At 44.4% G+C, this 22,059-nt stretch overlaps 1 protein-coding gene across 2 annotated transcripts in view; it reads right to left on the bottom strand.

Annotated features, from left to right (window-relative positions):
- The window catches only part of LOC115124895 (endosomal transmembrane epsin interactor 1-like), a 48,102-nt gene that overhangs the window by 14,145 nt on the left and 11,898 nt on the right, over positions 1 to 22,059 (bottom strand). For both annotated transcript variants that reach the window (XM_065026850.1, XM_065026851.1), the window contains 5 exons: positions 16,429 to 16,539; positions 14,448 to 14,561; positions 14,175 to 14,282; positions 13,689 to 13,961; positions 11,047 to 11,134 (listed from right to left, as the gene is read on the bottom strand). In XM_065026850.1, the coding sequence (XP_064882922.1) occupies positions 11,047 to 11,134; positions 13,689 to 13,961; positions 14,175 to 14,282; positions 14,448 to 14,561; positions 16,429 to 16,539 (694 nt within the window). The remainder of the gene's footprint in view (positions 1 to 11,046; positions 11,135 to 13,688; positions 13,962 to 14,174; positions 14,283 to 14,447; positions 14,562 to 16,428; positions 16,540 to 22,059) is intronic.

Below are 22,059 nucleotides of genomic sequence, written 5' to 3'. Positions count from 1 at the left end.
TTGTACAACAGAAAGGAAAGGGGATACCTAGTCAGTTGTACAACTGAAATGAAAGGTGGATTTTTTTTTTTCACCTTTATTTAACCAGGTAGGCTAGTTGAGAACAAGTTCTCATTTGCAACTGCGACCTGGCCAAGATAAAGCATAGCAGTGTGAACAGACAACACAGAGTTACACATGGAGTAAACAATTAACAAGTCAATAACACAGTAGAAAAAAAGGGGGAGTCTATATACAATGTGTGCAAAAGGCATGAGGTAGGCGAATAATTACAATTTTGCAGATTAACACTGGAGTGATAAATGATCAGATGGTCATGTACAGGTAGAGATATTGGTGTGCAAAAGAGCAGAAGAGTAAATAAATAAAAACAGTATGGGGATGAGGTAGGTGAAAATGGGTGGGCTATATTTACCAATAGACTATGTACAGCTGCAGCGATCGGTTAGCTGCTCAGATAGCTGATGTTTGAAGTTGGTGAGGGAGATAAAAGTCTCCAACTTCAGCGATTTTGCAATTCGTTCCAGTCACAGGCAGCAGGGTACTGGAACGAAAGGCGGCCAAATGAGGTGTTGGCTATAGGGATGATCAATGAGATACACCTGCTGGAGCGCGTGCTACGGATGGGTGTTGCCATCGTGACCAGTGAACTGAGATAAGGCGGAGCTTTACCTAGCATGGACTTGTAGATGACCTGGAGCCAGTGGGTCTGGTGACGAATATGTAGCGAGGGCCAGCCGACTAGAGCATACAGGTCGCAGTGGTGGGTGGTATAAGGTGCTTTAGTGACAAAACGGATGGCACTGTGATAGACTGCATCCAGTTTGCTGGGTAGAGTGTTGGAAGCCATTTTGTAGATGACATCGCCGAAGTCGAGGATCGGTAGGATAGTCAGTTTTACTAGGGTAAGCTTGGCGGCGTGAGTGAAGGAGGCTTTGTTGCGGAATAGAAAGCCGACTCTGGATTTGATTTTCGATTGGAGATGTTTGATATGAGTCTGGAAGGAGAGTTTGCAGTCTAGCCAGACACCTAGGTACTTATAGATGTCCACATATTCAAGGTCGGAACCATCCAGGGTGGTGATGCTAGTCGGGCATGCGGGTGCAGGCAGCGATCGGTTGAAAAGCATGCTTTTGGTTTTACTAGCGTTTAAGAGCAGTTGGAGGCCACGGAAGGAGTGCTGTATGGCATTGAAGCTCGTTTGGAGGTTAGATAGCACAGTGTCCAATGACGGGCCGAAAGTATACCTAGTCAGTTGTACAACAGAAAGGGGATACCTAGTCAGTTGTACAACAGAAAGGGGATACCTAGTCAGTTGTACAACAGAAAGGAAAGGGGATACCTAGTCAGTTGTACAACAGAAAGGAAAAGGGGATACCTAGTCAGTTGTACAACAGAAAGGAAAGGGGGATACCTAGTCAGTTGTACAACGGAAAGGAAAGGGGATACCTAGTCAGTTGTACAACAGAAAGGGGGATACCTAGTCAGTTGTACAACAGAAAGGAAAGGGGATACCTAGTCAGTTGTACAACGGAAAGGAAAGGGGGATACCTAGTCAGTTGTACAACAGAAAGGAAAGGGGATACCTAGTCAGTTGTACAACAGAAAGGAAAGGGGGATACCTAGTCAGTTGTACAACAGAAAGGAAAGGGGGATACCTAGTCAGTTGTACAACAGAAAGGAAAGGGGATACCTAGTCAGTTGTACAACAGAAAGGAAAGGGGATACCTAGTCAGTTGTACAACAGAAAGGAAAGGGGATACCTAGTCAGTTGTACAACAGAAAGGGGGATACCTAGTCAGTTGTACAACAGAAAGGGGATACCTAGTCAGTTGTACAACAGAAAGGAAAGGGGGATACCTAGTCAGTTGTACAACAGAAAGGAAAGGGGGATACCTAGTCAGTTGTACAACAGAAAGGAAAGGGGGATACCTAGTCAGTTGTACAACAGAAAGGGGGATACCTAGTCAGTTGTACAACAGAAAGGGGGATACCTAGTCAGTTGTACAACAGAAAGGGGGATACCTAGTCAGTTGTACAACAGAAAGGGGGGTACCTAGTCAGTTGTACAACAGAAAGGAAAGGGGGATACCTAGTCAGTTGTACAACAGAAAGGGGGGTACCTAGTCAGTTGTACAACAGAAAGGAAAGGGGGATACCTAGTCAGTTGTACAACAGAAAGGAAAGGGGATACCTAGTCAGTTGTACAACAGAAAGGAAAGGGGGATACCTAGTCAGTTGTACAACAGAAAGGAAAGGGGATACCTAGTCAGTTGTACAACAGAAAGGAAAGGGGGATACCTAGTCAGTTGTACAACAGAAAGGAAAAGGGGATACCTAGTCAGTTGTACAACAGAAAGGAAAGGGGATACCTAGTCAGTTGTACAACGGAAAGGAAAGGGGATACCTAGTCAGTTGTACAACAGAAAGGGGATACCTAGTCAGTTGTACAACAGAAAGGAAAGGGGATACCTAGTCAGTTGTACAACAGAAAGGAAAGGGGATACCTAGTCAGTTGTACAACAGAAAGGAAAGGGGGATACCTAGTCAGTTGTACAACAGAAAGGAAAGGGGGATACCTAGTCAGTTGTACAACAGAAAGGAAAGGGGGATACCTAGTCAGTTGTACAACAGAAAGGAAAGGGGATACCTAGTCAGTTGTACAACAGAAAGGAAAGGGGATACCTAGTCAGTTGTACAACAGAAAGGAAAGGGGATACCTAGTCAGTTGTACAACAGAAAGGGGGATACCTAGTCAGTTGTACAACAGAAAGGGGATACCTAGTCAGTTGTACAACAGAAAGGAAAGGGGGATACCTAGTCAGTTGTACAACAGAAAGGAAAGGGGGATACCTAGTCAGTTGTACAACAGAAAGGAAAGGGGATACCTAGTCAGTTGTACAACAGAAAGGGGGATACCTAGTCAGTTGTACAACAGAAAGGGGGATACCTAGTCAGTTGTACAACAGAAAGGGGGATACCTAGTCAGTTGTACAACAGAAAGGGGGGTACCTAGTCAGTTGTACAACAGAAAGGAAAGGGGGATACCTAGTCAGTTGTACAACAGAAAGGAAAGGGGATACCTAGTCAGTTGTACAACAGAAAGGAAAGGGGATACCTAGTCAGTTGTACAACAGAAAGGAAAGGGGGATACCTAGTCAGTTGTACAACAGAAAGGAAAGGGGGATACCTAGTCAGTTGTACAACAGAAAGGAAAGGGGATACCTAGTCAGTTGTACAACAGAAAGGAAAGGGGGATACCTAGTCAGTTGTACAACAGAAAGGAAAGGGGATACCTAGTCAGTTGTACAACAGAAAGGAAAGGTGGATTTTTTTTTTTTTCACCTTTATTTAACCAGGTAGGCTAGTTGAGAACAAGTTCTCATTTGCAACTGCGACCTGGCCAAGATAAAGCATAGCAGTGTGAACAGACAACACAGAGTTACACATGGAGTAAACAATTAACAAGTCAATAACACAGTAGAAAAAAAGGGGGAGTCTATATACAATGTGTGCAAAAGGCATGAGGTAGGCGAATAATTACAATTTTGCAGATTAACACTGGAGTGATAAATGATCAGATGGTCATGTACAGGTAGAGATATTGGTGTGCAAAAGAGCAGAAGAGTAAATAAATAAAAACAGTATGGGGATGAGGTAGGTGAAAATGGGTGGGCTATATTTACCAATAGACTATGTACAGCTGCAGCGATCGGTTAGCTGCTCAGATAGCTGATGTTTGAAGTTGGTGAGGGAGATAAAAGTCTCCAACTTCAGCGATTTTTGCAATTCGTTCCAGTCACAGGCAGCAGGGTACTGGAACGAAGGCGGCCAAATGAGGTGTTGGCTATAGGGATGATCAATGAGATACACCTGCTGGAGCGCGTGCTACGGATGGGTGTTGCCATCGTGACCAGTGAACTGAGATAAGGCGGAGCTTTACCTAGCATGGACTTGTAGATGACCTGGAGCCAGTGGGTCTGGTGACGAATATGTAGCGAGGGCCAGCCGACTAGAGCATACAGGTCGCAGTGGTGGGTGGTATAAGGTGCTTTAGTGACAAAACGGATGGCACTGTGATAGACTGCATCCAGTTTGCTGGGTAGAGTGTTGGAAGCCATTTTGTAGATGACATCGCCGAAGTCGAGGATCGGTAGGATAGTCAGTTTTACTAGGGTAAGCTTGGCGGCGTGAGTGAAGGAGGCTTTGTTGCGGAATAGAAAGCCGAATCTGGATTTGATTTTCGATTGGAGATGTTTGATATGAGTCTGGAAGGAGAGTTTGCAGTCTAGCCAGACACCTAGGTACTTATAGATGTCCACATATTCAAGGTCGGAACCATCCAGGGTGGTGATGCTAGTCGGGCATGCGGGTGCAGGCAGCGATCGGTTGAAAAGCATGCTTTTGGTTTTACTAGCGTTTAAGAGCAGTTGGAGGCCACGGAAGGAGTGCTGTATGGCATTGAAGCTCGTTTGGAGGTTAGATAGCACAGTGTCCAATGACGGGCCGAAAGTATACCTAGTCAGTTGTACAACAGAAAGGGGGATACCTAGTCAGTTGTACAACAGAAAGGGGGATACCTAGTCAGTTGTACAACAGAAAGGAAAGGGGGATACCTAGTCAGTTGTACAACAGAAAGGAAAGGGGATACCTAGTCAGTTGTACAACAGAAAGGAAAGGGGGATACCTAGTCAGTTGTACAACGGAAAGGAAAGGGGGATACCTAGTCAGTTGTACAACAGAAAGGGGGATACCTAGTCAGTTGTACAACAGAAAGGAAAGGGGGATACCTAGTCAGTTGTACAACGGAAAGGAAAGGGGGATACCTAGTCAGTTGTACAACAGAAAGGAAAGGGGGATACCTAGTCAGTTGTACAACAGAAAGGAAAGGGGGATACCTAGTCAGTTGTACAACAGAAAGGAAAGGGGATACCTAGTCAGTTGTACAACAGAAAGGAAAGGGGGATACCTAGTCAGTTGTACAACAGAAAGGAAAGGGGGATACCTAGTCAGTTGTACAACAGAAAGGGGGATACCTAGGTAGTTGTACAACAGAAAGGGGGATACCTAGTCAGTTGTACAACAGAAAGGAAAGGGGGATACCTAGTCAGTTGTACAACAGAAAGGAAAGGGGATACCTAGTCAGTTGTACAACAGAAAGGAAAGGGGGATACCTAGTCAGTTGTACAACAGAAAGGGGATACCTAGTCAGTTGTACAACAGAAAGGGGGATACCTAGTCAGTTGTACAACAGAAAGGGATACCTAGTCAGTTGTACAACAGAAAGGGGGTACCTAGTCAGTTGTACAACAGAAAGGAAAGGGGATACCTAGTCAGTTGTACAACAGAAAGGAAAGGGGATACCTAGTCAGTTGTACAACAGAAAGGAAAAGGGGATACCTAGTCAGTTGTACAACAGAAAGGGGATACCTAGTCAGTTGTACAACAGAAAGGAAAGGGGATACCTAGTCAGTTGTACAACAGAAAGGAAAGGGGGATACCTAGTCAGTTGTACAACAGAAAGGAAAGGGGGATACCTAGTCAGTTGTACAACGGAAAGGAAAGGGGGATACCTAGTCAGTTGTACAACAGAAAGGGGGATACCTAGTCAGTTGTACAACAGAAAGGAAAGGGGGATACCTAGTCAGTTGTACAACGGAAAGGAAAGGGGGATACCTAGTCAGTTGTACAACAGAAAGGAAAGGGGGATACCTAGTCAGTTGTACAACAGAAAGGAAAGGGGGATACCTAGTCAGTTGTACAACAGAAAGGAAAGGGGATACCTAGTCAGTTGTACAACAGAAAGGAAAGGGGATACCTAGTCAGTTGTACAACAGAAAGGAAAGGGGGATACCTAGTCAGTTGTACAACAGAAAGGGGGATACCTAGTCAGTTGTACAACAGAAAGGGGGATACCTAGTCAGTTGTACAACAGAAAGAAAAAGGGGATACCTAGTCAGTTGTACAACAGAAAGGAAAGGGGATACCTAGTCAGTTGTACAACAGAAAGGGGATACCTAGTCAGTTGTACAACAGAAAGGGGATACCTAGTCAGTTGTACAACAGAAAGGGGATACCTAGTCAGTTGTACAACAGAAAGGGGGGTACCTAGTCAGTTGTACAACAGAAAGGAAAGGGGGATACCTAGTCAGTTGTACAACAGAAAGGAAAGGGGATACCTAGTCAGTTGTACAACAGAAAGGAAAGGGGGATACCTAGTCAGTTGTACAACAGAAAGGAAAGGGGATACCTAGTCAGTTGTACAACAGAAAGGAAAGGGGATACCTAGTCAGTTGTACAACAGAAAGGAAAGGGGATACCTAGTCAGTTGTACAACAGAAAGGAAAAGGGGATTTTTTTTTTTCACCTTTATTTAACCAGGTAGGCTAGTTGAGAACAAGTTCTCATTTGCAACTGCGACCTGGCCAAGATAAAGCATAGCAGTGTGAACAGACAACACAGAGTTACACATGGAGTAAACAATTAACAAGTCAATAACACAGTAGAAAAAAAGGGGGAGTCTATATACAATGTGTGCAAAAGGCATGAGGTAGGCGAATAATTACAATTTTGCAGATTAACACTGGAGTGATAAATGATCAGATGGTCATGTACAGGTAGAGATATTGGTGTGCAAAAGAGCAGAAGAGTAAATAAATAAAAACAGTATGGGGATGAGGTAGGTGAAAATGGGTGGGCTATATTTACCAATAGACTATGTACAGCTGCAGCGATCGGTTAGCTGCTCAGATAGCTGATGTTTGAAGTTGGTGAGGGAGATAAAAGTCTCCAACTTCAGCGATTTTTGCAATTCGTTCCAGTCACAGGCAGCAGGGTACTGGAACGAAAGGCGGCCAAATGAGGTGTTGGCTATAGGGATGATCAATGAGATACACCTGCTGGAGCGCGTGCTACGGATGGGTGTTGCCATCGTGACCAGTGAACTGAGATAAGGCGGAGCTTTACCTAGCATGGACTTGTAGATGACCTGGAGCCAGTGGGTCTGGTGACGAATATGTAGCGAGGGCCAGCCGACTAGAGCATACAGGTCGCAGTGGTGGGTGGTATAAGGTGCTTTAGTGACAAAACGGATGGCACTGTGATAGACTGCATCCAGTTTGCTGGGTAGAGTGTTGGAAGCCATTTTGTAGATGACATCGCCGAAGTCGAGGATCGGTAGGATAGTCAGTTTTACTAGGGTAAGCTTGGCGGCGTGAGTGAAGGAGGCTTTGTTGCGGAATAGAAAGCCGACTCTGGATTTGATTTTCGATTGGAGATGTTTGATATGAGTCTGGAAGGAGAGTTTGCAGTCTAGCCAGACACCTAGGTACTTATAGATGTCCACATATTCAAGGTCGGAACCATCCAGGGTGGTGATGCTAGTCGGGCATGCGGGTGCAGGCAGCGATCGGTTGAAAAGCATGCTTTTGGTTTTACTAGCGTTTAAGAGCAGTTGGAGGCCACGGAAGGAGTGCTGTATGGCATTGAAGCTCGTTTGGAGGTTAGATAGCACAGTGTCCAATGACGGGCCGAAAGTATACCTAGTCAGTTGTACAACAGAAAGGGGGATACCTAGTCAGTTGTACAACAGAAAGGGGGATACCTAGTCAGTTGTACAACAGAAAGGAAAGGGGGATACCTAGTCAGTTGTACAACAGAAAGGAAAGGGGGATACCTAGTCAGTTGTACAACAGAAAGGAAAGGGGGATACCTAGTCAGTTGTACAACGGAAAGGAAAGGGGGATACCTAGTCAGTTGTACAACAGAAAGGGGGATACCTAGTCAGTTGTACAACAGAAAGGAAAGGGGGATACCTAGTCAGTTGTACAACAGAAAGGAAAGGGGGATACCTAGTCAGTTGTACAACAGAAAGGAAAGGGGGATACCTAGTCAGTTATACAACAGAAAGGAAAGGGGGATACCTAGTCAGTTGTACAACAGAAAGGAAAGGGGGATACCTAGTCAGACGTACAACAGAAAGGAAAGGGGGATACCTAGTCAGACGTACAACAGAAAGGAAAGGGGGATACCTAGTCAGTTATACAACCGAATGCCTTCAACTGAAATGTGCAGGAGTGCTGTTTTAATCAACATCCACAGCACCCGGGGAACGGTGGGTTAACGGCCTTGTTCAGGGGCAGAATGACAGATTTTGACCTTGTCAACTCTGGGATTCGATCCGGCAACCTTTCGGTTACTGGCCCGGTTAACGCTCTAACCACTAGGCTGAGAGACACATCACTGACCCTGTACAGCAGGATTCCCCAACTGGAGGCCCGTGGGTGGTTTTATCAGTTGGAGAGGTGAGGAGTGATATATGCCAATTAGGAATAAGGGGGATGATTAGGTGGCCGTGACGGAATGTGGCCAGGTTTGGAGTAAAGCTCTTACATGGAGTGCCAAGGGAGTCTGAATAACCATCTGAACGACGGCACCCTACCCAGGGCATTGTTCAAGGTTCGAAATGATTATGTTTTAGTCAAATATTCTATTTTTTGGTGCTCTTTGCAGTCAATATGCAGTCTAAAAATATGTTTCTAATAGGTTCCGGACCCCCGGACCATCCGCTCAATAAAAAATTGGCCGGCGGCTGAATCTAGTTGATGATTCGTACTGTGTTTGTGTGTTGAGTCACTGTAATAGGCACTTTAAATAAATTGTGATTAGACTTGACTGGGTGATCTAGAAACGACTACTAGAATGTTACAGAAGCAGTATTGAGAATATTATCAGTGGTGTCTGTTGTACTGTTCAGATGGTTCTAGAAAATGCTTTCCCACTGGGCACTGACATCAAGGCGTTTAGGTTTTGATTACCATTTGGTTGAATAACGTGAATCCAATGTGAAAACAACAAAAAAAAGACACCATGTCATTTTGATTTCGGATAAAAGTAGAATATTACGTTGATTACTTTTTGCAAATCAAATCAGTTTTACACGTTAATTCAACTTTTTGGGTTGAAATGACGTGGAAACAACGCTGATTCAACCAGTTTGGACCCAGTGGGTTGTTTGAGAATGTTCCAAAATCTGCCTTCCGGCCAAAATAAGTTATGACACGTTGAAATCTACTCCATTTTGACAAATATTTGTCTCTCTACTCTAACGCTGCATAACACTCCTGTATGAAACTGCACATTTCACAGTGATTCCAGAGAGGAAATGAGATGTCCTGTTCCAAGACTGCACATTTCACAGTGATTCCAGAGAGGAAATGAGATGTCCTGTTCCAAGACTGCACATTTCACAGTGATTCCAGAGAGGAAATGAGATGTCCTGTTCCAAGACTGCACATTTCACAGTGATTCCAGAGAGGAAATGAGATGTCCTGTTCCAAGACTGCACATTTCACAGTGATTCCAGAGAGGAAATGAGATGTCCTGTTCCAAGACTGCACATTTCACAGTGATTACAGAGAGGAAATGAGATGTCCTGTTCCAAGACTGCACATTTCACAGTGATTACAGAGAGGAAATGAGATGTCCTGTTCCAAGACTGCACATTTCACAGTGATTCCAGAGAGGAAATGAGATGTCCTGTTCCAAGACTGCACATTTCACAGTGATTCCAGAGAGGAAATGAGATGTCCTGTTCCAAGACTGCACATTTCACAGTGATTACAGAGAGGAAATTAGATGTCCTGTTCCAAGACTGCACATTTCACAGTGATTACAGAAAGGAAATGAGATGTCCTGTTCCAAGACTGCACATTTCACAGTGATTACAGAGAGGAAATGAGATGTCCTGTTCCAAGCTCTATGTGTCAAACAGACTGTGTTTGTGAGAGTTAGAAAGACAGTGTGGCTGGTGAATGTAACACATGAGACTGAAATAAATGTTATTTTAATACATTGATGAAATAATGTCAGTGTCAATGTCAATCTATCTTTGATGACAGGGCAAGGTTATGTCCCATTCATCTGACTGGGATATATATAGCAATACTTTCACTGTAACTATAGCAGTACACTGGGATACAGTAACTATAGCAGTACACTGGGATACAGTAACTATAGCAATACACCGGGATACAGTAACTATAGCAGTACCCTGGGATACAGTAACTATAGCAGTACACTGGGATACAGTAACTATAGCAGTACACTGGGATACAGTAACTATAGCAATACACTGGGATACAGCTACTATAGCAATACACTGGGATACAGTAACTATAGCAGTACACTGGGATACAGATACTATAGCAATACACTGGGATACAGTAACTATAGCAATACACTGGGATACAGTAACTATAGCAATACACTGGGATACAGCTACTATAGCAATACACTGGGATACAGTAACTATAGCAGTACACTGGGATACAGATACTATAGCAATACACTGGGATACAGTAACTAAAGCAGTACAATGGGATACAGTAACTATAGCAATACACTGGGATACAGTAACTATAGTAGTACAATGGGATACAGTAACTATAGCAATACACTGGGATACAGTAACTATAGCAATACACTGGGATACAGATACTATAGCAATACACTGGGATACAGTAACTATAGCAATACACTGGGATACAGTAACTATAGCAATACACCGGGATACAGTAACTATAGCAATACACTGGGATACAGTAACTATAGCAATACACTGGGATAAAGTAACCATAGCAATACACCAGGATACAGCAACTATAGCAGTACACTGGGATACAGTAACTATAGCAATACACTGGGATAAAGTAACCATAGCAATACACTGGGATACAGTAACTATAGCAATATAGGGGAATACTTTGTCAACACACACACACACACACACACACACACACACACACACACACACACACACACACACACACACACACACACACAGCTCTACCAAGGGTTGTTTCATGATGAAGCATATATTCATGTAAAGATTTGAGAGATTCCCAATTTTTTTGAGAGTTTCACAAATAGAGAGCTGAAATGTGCCATAAAAAGTCTGTCATGTATAGGCCAAGTATGTCTTTGTGTATGTCTGTCTGTGTGAAATTCTATGGTTTGTCCACCCATCCATCCATCCATGCGTCCTACCTCTAACAGGAGTACCCGTCTCCGAGCGTTCACTCCGCTCCTCCACCAACTCAGGCAGATCTGTCATGGTAATCTGAATCTCTGTCTCCTAAACAGAAACACACAGCACAGATATTTGTGGTCAGAGATTTAGAGATATTAATGATAGAGATAGTAAAAGGTATTGGGGTCATGTCCAGAGATTTAGAGATATTAATGATAGAGATAGTAAAAGGTATTGGGGTCATGTCCAGAGATTTAGAGATATTAATGATAGAGATATTAAAAGGTATTGGGGTCATGTCCAGAGATTTAGAGATATTAATGATAGAGATATTAAAAGGTATTGGGGTCATGTCCAGAGATTTAGAGATATTAATGATAGAGATATTAAAAGGTATTGGGGTCATGTCCAGAGATTTAGAGATATTAATGATATAGATATTAAAAGGTATTGGGGTCATGTCCAGAGATTTAGAGATATTAATGATAGAGATATTAAAAGGTATTGGGGTCATGTCCAGAGATTTAGAGATATTAATGATAGAGATATTAAAGGATATTGTTTACCCAAATGTCACATGCACAAGATGCTACATTATGCATTTATTCATTACCTTTATGAATTGATTTATCTTATAATCACTATTGTTATTGGCATTAAATAATGGGTAACAATTGATTTGAAAGGTACCTATACCAGGACCTTATAGCCCATTCATAAGCCATACATAGCCCATTCATAACCTATACATAGCCCATTCATAAGCCATACATAGCCCATTCATAAGCCATACATAGCCCATTCATAAGCCATACATAGCCCATTCATAAGCCATACATAGACCATTCATAAGCCATACATAGCCCATTCATAACCTATACATAGCACATTTACAGTGCAATCGACAAGTATTCAGACCCCTTGACTTTTTCCACATTTTGTTACGTTACAGCCTTATTCTAAAATTCTAAAATAAAACATCTCTCAATCTACACACAACACCACGTCATGACAAAATTAAAACAGGTTTTTAGATTTCTTTGCAAATGTATTAAAAAAAACAGAAATACCTTATTTACATAAGTATTCAGACCCTTTGCTATGAGACTTAAAATTGAGCTCAGGTCCATCCTGTGTCCATTGATCATCCTTGAGATGTTTCTACAACTTGATTGGAGTCCACCTGTGGTGAATTCAATTGATTGGACATGATATGGAAAGGCACACACATCTGTCTATATAAGGTCCCACAGTTGACAGTGCATGTCATAGCAAAAACCAAGCCATGAGTTCGAAGGAATTGTCCATAGAGCTCTGAGACAGGATTGTGTCAAGGGACAGATCTGGGGAAGGGAACCAAAACAATTCTGCAGCATTGAATGTCCCTAAGAACACAGTGGCCTCCATCATTCTTAAATGGAAGAAGTTTGGAACCACCAAGACTCTTCCTAGAGCTGGCCGCCCTGCCAAACTGAGCAATTGGGGGAGAAGGGCCTTGGTCGGGGAGTTGACCAAGAATTGTGATGGATATTATCAAATAAGGACTTGCTGGAGTCCAACTCAAACCAATATTCTTTATTTCTGAGCTCACAGAGAATAACAGAGTTACACAGCGCAGTATAGACAGTCTGAATTCCAAAGCATTGGGTGATAAGCACATATCTCTATAGTTTCCTGTTCTTGGGCAGGACTCTCCATTCTCCTTTGATCTATACAACGACACAGGAGCAAGCTGGTTTGTAACCCAGTATGATACTCCCAAGAACAGGAGATTATAATAAGACAGTTTCACAAGGTTAGTCAAATACAATTACAATTTCCCATTACACTCCTCCCTTTTCTTAATCCCTTCACAATGATTTAATCCATTTTAAATGTAGCTTCTAAAGGCATCATATCCTGTAGTCCACCAACTCTTCCACGTCTCATCCGTTGAGAGACTGAGTTTAAAACCTTTAACCCTTTACACACACCATATACAGTTCTAACTTGCCAGTTTCTGCTGATGATTAGGTATAACAATGAAATAACACAATGCCAAGAGTTTGCAAAGCTGTCATCAAGGCAAAGGGTGGCTACTTTGAAGAATCTAAAATCTAAAATATATTTTTGATTTGTTTAACACTTTTTTGGTTACTACAGGGTAGCCTAGTGGTTAGAGTGTTGGACTAGTAACCGAAAGGTTGCAAGTTCAAATCCCTGAGCTGACAAGGTACAAATCTGTCGTTCTGCCCCTGAACAGGCAGTTAACCCACTGTTCCTAGGCCATCATTGAAAATAAGAATTTGTTCTTAACTGACTTGCCTAGTTAAATAAAGGTTAAAAATGTTTTTTTTTAAATATGTGTTATTTCATAGTTTTGATGTATTCACTATTATTCTACAATGTAGAAAATAGTAAAAAATAAAGAAAAGCCCTTGAATGAGAAGGTGTGTCCAAATGTTTGACTGGTATGTAAAAGTGATATTTCAGTTTTTTATTTTTAATAAAAACCTGTTTTTGCATTGTCATTATGGAGTATTGTGGGTAGATTGATGGGGGGGGAACAAATGAATACATTTTTGAATAAGGCTGTAAAGTAACAAAATGTGGAAAAGGTCAAGGGGTCTCAATACTTTCCGAATGCCCTGTATAAGCCGTGCCAGAACATGGTGTGTACCTGTGTTGCAGTGGCGAGGGCGGAGCCTCCTGTAACAGCCTCGTATGGAGGGGGAGGGTCAAGAGGACAGAACACCTCTACTCCTTTAATCCTGGCTGCATAGACAGGAGGCAGAGGTATCACACTGTCCCCAAACATCCTGCGAGCCAGCCGGGGGGTGTAGGAGTAGAAGGTTGAGAAGTAGGACGGGGGAGGAGCAGGGGGGACAAACTCATCTGGGTCAGGGACAATATTTGTCTCCTCCCCTTCCTCTGTGATTGGCCTGGGGTCATCCTAACAGAAAGAGGAAGGAAAGGGAAAAGAGATGACGACAGAAGAAGCCACTTATTGAGATGCATCTTTAATGGTGAAAAACACAACAATCAGTCATTGGCCACACTGGATATTCTTCTGTTATGTGATGCAGATTCTAACCTATATGATTGGTTGAGCCTGGGGTTCTGAGGCCGTGTGAATGGTTATGATGGGGCATTATGATAGTCTTACCATACATGGGCGTCGTGTGGTGAAGATCTGTAGGTACCGCAGGGCAGCAGCCACCAGGCATACTGCAGTGGTCAGAGCATTCAGAACACACAGAGCAAACAGAACCTTCTAGAAACAGACAGACAGGAAGCAGAGTTAGCAATAACCACCCACAACCACCAAGAACCATCTTATCTCACTATATGGTGTAATATTATGACAAAGAACGCACATTCTCTCTCACACACAAGCACGTATGAACACACACACACTCACACTCAGACACACACACACCTTGAGCAGGACCCTCATGGTGTTACAGGAGTGCCCAGGGTAGAGTTTGAGTAGTTTCTCCTCAGGGCACATGGAGATCTGGGGACAACAGTTACACACATCTCCCGCCTCGCTCTGAAACACACAACACACACACACACACACACGGCCGTTAAACTCACTTTGAAACACACAACACACACACACACGGCTGTTAGACTCACTTTGAAATACACAACACACACACCAGATACATGGTCGTTAGACTCACTTTGAAACACACAACAGAACAGGAAGAAGAAATGTTCAGACAACACAGACTGTGCCTCATCTCAACCTATTCTAATATTGTCAACACTTTCAACCAGAAGAAATGAAGGAGGAGGGATGAAAGGAGGGAAGGAAGGGATGGAGAGAAGTTAGGGAAAGGAGGGGGGGTGATGGAAGGGAGGGAGGGAAGGAATGAAGGGAGAGAAGGGCAGCAAGGAGGGGAGGTAAGGGGGGAAGGAAGGAAGGGAGAGAAGTGAGGGAAGGAAGGAAGGAAGGAAGGAAGGAAGGAAGGAAGGAAGGAAGGAAGGAAGGAAGGAAGGAAGGAAGGAAGGAAGGAAGGAAGGAAGGAAGGAAGGAAGGAAGAGAGAGAGATATAGAGAGAGAGAGATATAGAGAGAGAGAGAGGGAGGGAGGGAGGGAAGGAAGGAAGGGAGGGAGGGAGGGAGGGAGGGAGGGAGGGAGGGAGGGAGGGAGGGAGGGAGGGAGGGAGGGAGGGAGGGAAAGGAGGGGGTGATGGAAGGGAGGGAGGGAGGGAGGGAGGGAAGCTGGTAAGAGACACACATCAACAGAGAGAGTGAGAGCAAGAGATATTTCACCTTCAGGTGTGTACATTTTTATCCCCCTCTCTCTCTCTCTCCCTCCTCCCCATCCCTCTCTCTCCCTCTCTCCCTACTCCCCTCTCTCTCTCTACTCCCCCATCCCTCTGTCCTTCTCTCTCTCGCTCCATGTCCCCCTCTCTCTCTCTCTCTCTCTCAATCCCCCACCTTCCTCCTCCTCCTCCTCCTCCAGGGCAGTTAATGTTACACCAGATTAGAGGAGCAGATGGTTTGGACGGGAGACTCTATTACTCACCCAGAGAGAGGGGAGACTAGGGCAAACCACTGCACCACGGGGGGCAACATAAACCCACCATACCCTGCTCTGTCCTCACCTCTTATCTCATCTCAGCCTCACATTACAGAGGCACCGGGGTGTGTGTGTGTGTGTGTGTGTGTGTGTGTGTGTGTGTGTGTGTGTGTGTGTGTGTGTGTGTGTGTGTGTGTGTGTGTGTGTGTGTGTGTGTGTGTGTGTGTGTGTGTGTGTGTGTGTGTGTGTGTGTGTGTGTTTGTGAACTGTGTATGTGTGTGTTAATCCACTCGAGTGTTTGTCAAAGTCCAGATTTCAGCACCAGTCTGAGCCAATACACAGCTTGTGTTAAATTAGGTTTTGTGGCGGGAGGAGATCCAGTAGGTCTAACATCTGAGCTCCTGTCTAGCTGGCTAAGCTAATGAACTGTGCCATGTTGATATCCCTGCAACTAGAACCAGCCCTGGTCTGATTCCCAAATGGAACCGTATTCTGTTTATAGGGCACTACATTACACCAGGGCCCATAGGACACTGGTCAAAAGTATTGCACTATGTAGGGAATAGGGTGCTCTTTGGGACACAGACCCGGGTCTCTGTGTGGGTCTGGTTGGACTAATGAAGCGATGACTGGTGTGAGGATGTAGAGAGGAGAGGAGAGGAGAGGAGAGGAGAGGAGAGGAGAGGAGAGGAGAGGAGAGGAGAGGAGAGGAGACAGTGATGAGGTAGATACCTCTGGTAGAGAGGAAGGAGAGGAAGAGAGACATCCACTAACACCATGGATGGATAGACAGAGGAGAAGTCTGAGGCAGACCCAGACTTAATGCACCTACCTACAGGTCTATGCTGTCATGATGCTAACAAGGGTGTGTGTATGTGTGTCTCACCAGTTGGCAGTTGGTCATGGTGGAGACCAGCTGAGCCCCCTGGCAGCAGAGGATGAAGCCAGCCAGGTTGAGGAGAACACACACCACCGACAGCAGAACAAATAGATTCACCTGGGAGAGGAGCGGGAGTAGAGAGAGTAGGGAGATGGGGGAGTAGAGAGAGGGGAAATAGTGAGGGGCAGTAGAGAGAGGAGGGGGAGGAGGGAGAGGGGGAGTAGAGAGAGGGGAAATAGGGAGGGGGAGGAAAAAGGGGAGGAGAGAGAGGAGGGAGAGGGGGAGGAGAGAGAGGAGGGAGAGGGGGAGTAGAGAGAGGAGGGGGAGAGAGAGAGGAGGGAGAGGGGGAGGAGGGAGAGGGGGGTAGAGAGAGGGGAAATAGGGAGGGGGGAGGAAAAAGGGAAATAGGGAGAGGGGAAGGATAGAGAGGGAGAGGGAGATGTTGACATTTTTCAAAACCAAACATTCATTACCTAAACCACACCCCCATTACCTAAACCACACCCTCATTACCTAAACCACACCCCCATTCCCTAAACCACACTTCCATTACCTAAATCACACTCTCATTACTTAAACCACACCCCTATTACCTAAACTACAACCTCTTTACCTAAACCACACCCCCATTACCTAAACCACACTTCCATTACCTAAACCACACCCCCATTACCTAAACCACACCTCCATTACCGAAACCACAGCCCCATTACCTAAACCACACCCCCATTACCTAAACCACACCTCCATTACCTAAACCACACCCCCATTACCTAAACCACATTAGGAAAATAAAGAGTGGGAAGGAAAATGAGACACAGCTGTTTATGACTATAAGCACTGTAATTCTGCCTGTTGGTTGAAAGAAGAGTTTTTCCAGAAGAGTTTTTCCACATTTTGTTACGTTACAGCCTTATTCTAAAAGACATTAAATAAAAACTAAAAACTCAGCAATCTACGCACAATACCCCATAATGACAAAGCAAAAACATTTTTGCAAATGTATTCAAATTAAAAAACAGAAATACCTTATTTACATACGTTTTCAGACCCTTTCAAATGAGACTCGAAATTGAGCTCAAGTGCATCCTGTTTCCATTGATCATCCTTGAGATGTTTCAACAACTTGATTATAGTCCACCTCTGGTAAATGCAATTGATTGGACATGATTTGGAAAGGCACACACCTGTCTATATAAGGTCCCACAGTTGACAGTGCATGTCAGAGCAAAAACCAAGCCATGAGGTTGAAGGAATTGTCCGTAGAGCTCTGAGACAGGATTGTGTCGAGGCACAGATCTGGGGAAGGGTACCAAAACATTTCTGCAGTATTGAATGTCCCTAAGAACACAGTGGCCTCCATCATTCTTAAATGGAAGAAGTTTGGAACCACCAAGACTCTTCTTAGAGCTGGCCAAACTGAGCAGTCGATGGAGAAGGGCCTTGGTCAGGGAGGTGACCAAGAACCGGATGGTCACTCTGACAGAGCTCCAGAGTTCTTCTGTGGAGATGGGAGAACCTTCCAGAAGGACAACCATCTCTGCAGCACTCCACCAATCAGGCCTTTATGGCAGAGTGGCCAGATGGAAGACACTCCTCAGTAAAAGGCACATGACAGCCCTCTTGGAGTTTGCCAAAAGGCACCTAAAGACTCTTAGACCATGAGAAACAAGATTCTCAGGCCTGAATGCCAAGCGTCACGTCTGGAGGAAACCTGGCACCATCCCTACAGTGAAGCATGGTGCTGGCGGCATCATGCTGTGGGGATGTTTTTCAGCAGCTGGGACTGGGAGACTAGTCAGGATTAAGGCAAAGATGAACAGAGCAAAGTACAGAGAGATCCTTGATGAAAACCTGCTCCAGAGCGCTCAGGACCTCAGACTGGGGGCGAAGATTCACCTTCCACCAGGACAACGACCCAAAGCATACAGCCAAGACAACACAGGAGTGGCTTTGGGACAAGTCTCTGAATGTCCTTGAGTGGCCCAGCCAGAGCCCAGACTTGAACCAAATCGAACATCTCTGCAGAGAAGAATGGGAGAAACTCCCCAAATACAGGTGTGCCCAGCTTGTAGCGCCGTACCCAAGAAGACTCAAGGCTGTATTCACTGCCAAAGGTGCTTCAACAAAGTACTAAGTAAAGGGTCTGAATACTTATGTAAATGTGATATTTCATTTTTACATTTTAAAAAATGTCTAAAAACCTGTTTTTTCTTTGTCATAATGGGGTATTGTGTGCAGATTGATGGGGGGGGGGTGGGAGAGAACTATTTAATCCATTTTATAACAAGGCTGTAATGTAACACTTTCTGAATGCCCTATATGTGCTATTTAGCAGATGTTTTTATCCAAAGCGACTTACATTTTACAAGTCCTGGGAATCAAACCCACTACCTTGGCACGACAAGCGCCATGCCCTACCAACTGAGCTACAAATGACCTGGTTGTTGGTTTATAGTGGACGACTGGACGTGATTCAGAACCTCCAAGACTATGCCAATATTAAAATGGGACCTTTCCAAACCTTACCCAAAATAGTGGTGCTCGGAATAGATCAGGTAACTATTTTTAACGTGCCTCAAGCAACAAAACAAACCCTTTATTCTAACCACTATTTCAAAAGCAGAACAACAATAAAACAACAGTCTTTGACTCTCTCTGACTCTGTGTCTCATAATCAGGAAGAGGAACGGGGGTGTCATGTGACAGTTGACCCATGACCTCAGCTAAGAACGAGTAGGTGGGAGTGGTGGGATCAGTTGCGGTAGCCTGGCGGTTGCCTGGCGGTTGCCTGGCATTAGGGAGTAGCAGTGGGGTGTATAGCTGAGGGGGTTGGGGTGTTGGGTCTGTCCTGGGGCTGTATTACAGCAGGATACCTCCTCCCATGTCACAGTGAGGCAGAGGGGTATTTATAGTGGAACCGAGACAGGGACGCATGGTAACCTGTCTCTCTGTCTATGACTGTCCCTTTGTGTCTCTCTTGGTCAGTTTCCCTGTCTGTCTCTGTGTCTCTATAGTGGGGCTACGTTGAAGCTGGGGAACGCATGGTGACCTGTCTGTCTGTCTATGATGGTGTCTTTATGTCTCTCTGTATGTCTCTCTGTGTCTGTCCCTTGCTCTCTAGACAGCGGCCATGGAAATCACTCGGGTACGAGGTGTGGTTCTATGGCCTCTTCCTGACTGGGAGGATACAGCCAAACATTGTCCTAACTCAATCGGTGTCACCTCTCTCTCTCTCTCTCTCTCTCTCTCTCTCAGACTAATTGTCTGTGGAATTCCACATGCACAAACAGAGGCAGACACCAACATAAACAAACAAACTAACATTTGAATAAACACACACTCTCACACACAAAATGAGGAATCTAAAATGTGACGCCCTTTAACACAATCACACCATTGGTCAACGCAGGTCCTGCCAAACAGAACAATGGACCAAGCATCAGTTTGTCATCAACTCTAACCCTTGTTTAGTAAATAACACCCTTCTCAATTTCGTCCCTTTCCCCCTCTGGACCTCTCTCTCTCAATTCAATTTAAAGGGCTTTATTAGCATGGGAAACATATGTTCACATTGCCAAAGCAAGTGAAATAGATAATAAACAAAAGTGAAATTAACAATAAAAAATGAACAGTAAACATTACACTCACAAGTTTCAAAGGAATAGACACATTTCAAATATATAATGTACACTTGTTGTAATGCTGTGCAAAAACTGTGTTTACAATGGAGTGGTTTAATAATAAAACCGACCGGAATCAAAACAAACAATCAATGGGCACAAAACCCGTCGCACACCAGATAAACGTTACACACCAGATAAACGTTACACACCAGATAAACGTTACACACCAGATAAACGTCACACACCAGATAAACGTCACACACCAGATAAACGTTACACACCAGATAAACGTTACACACCAGATAAACGTCACACACCAGATAAACGTCACACACCAGATAAACGTCACACACCAGATAAACGTCACACACCAGATAAACGTTACACACCAGATAAACGTTGCACACCAGATAAACGTCGCACACCAGATAAACGTCACACACCAGATAAATGTCACACACCAGATAAACGTTGCACACCAGATAAACGTCGCACACCAGATAAACGTCACACACCAGATAAACGTCACACACCAGATAAACGTTACACACCAGATAAACGTTACACACCAGATAAACGTTACACACCAGATAAACGTGCAAATGCACTTACAATAAACAATTCCGGACAAGGACATGGGGGGAACAGAGGGTTAAATACACAACATGTAAAGATGGAATTGAAACCAGGTGTGTGGGAAGACAAGACAAAACAAAATGGAAAATGAAAAGTTGGGGATCGATGATGGCTAGAAGACCGGCGAAGCCGACCGCCGAACGCCGCCCGAACAAGGAGAGGAACCATCTTCGGCAGAAGTCGCGACAATAGCTAAAGTACAAAAGGGAAAATAAATAAACATGGGTTGTATTTACAACGGTGTTTGTTCTTCACCTTTTCTTGTGGCAACAAATATTTGATCCCCTTTTTGATCTTGTCTCATCGCTGCAACTCCCCAACGGAGACAAATGCGTGCTCTGAAACATATGACCCGCCAATGACCCACCACGCTTCTTAACACCCACCCGCTTAACCAATGTGTCAGAGGAAACTGATGACCAAAGTCAGCCTGCAGGCACCCGGACAGCCACAAGGAGTCGCTAGAGCATGATGAGCCAAGTAAAGCCCCCTGACAAATCCTCCCCTAACCCCTTGGCCAATTACGCTTGGCCAATTATGCGCCACACTATGAGACTCCCAGACACAGCCTGGGATCGAACTCGGGTCTGTAGTGATGTGTCAAGCACTCCGATGCAGTGCCTTAGACCGCTGCACCACTCGGGAGGCCCGAAAAGGTCCCACATCTTGCTATTGTGATGGCATACTGTGGTATTTCACCCAATAGTTTATCAAAATTGGATTTGTTTTTGAATTATTTGTGGGTCTGTGTAATCTGAGGGAAATATGTGTCTCTAATATGGACATCTATTAAGGCAGGAGATTAGGAACTGCAGCTCAGTTTCTAACTCATTTTATTGGCAGTGTGCAGATAGCCTTGCCCCCTCTCTCTCTCTCTTTACTGTCTCCATCAATCATTTGAGGTTGACACAAAACCACCACCATGGGGTTAAATCTGGCTCTACCACTTCCTCTTTCCAGTTTATCACACACACACACACACACACACACACACACACACACACACACACACACACACACACACACACACACAGCTTGCAGGATAGACAGCGCGACTCCAGATTTGACCCTTAGGCAAGCGCCCAGTCCCCAGTTCCAACTGAACACTTACTCTCCCAGTTTCCTGAAGTCATGTTTTGAAAACATGAACGAAGCAGAGCAGGAGGCTGACACGTCACAAGTAGAACAGACTAAAACTAACACCCTCGTTGCACTAATAAGACCCTCCTCCTCTAAGTACTAGCTCTGTAAAGATACATTCTTGATGTTATCTGTTGTTTAGCAGATCTGTTGCTTTTGATATACGGTGACGATAACTGGATTGGTAACATGCTAGTATACACTGACAACATTCTGTGGTAGGCTTAATGTGAAG

This window comes from Oncorhynchus nerka, linkage group LG13 (assembly GCF_034236695.1).
Source record: "Oncorhynchus nerka isolate Pitt River linkage group LG13, Oner_Uvic_2.0, whole genome shotgun sequence".
Lineage (NCBI taxonomy): Eukaryota > Metazoa > Chordata > Actinopteri > Salmoniformes > Salmonidae > Oncorhynchus > Oncorhynchus nerka.
Note: the sequence above shows the minus strand (reverse complement) of the source record. Positions and strands in the feature narration are given on the sequence as shown.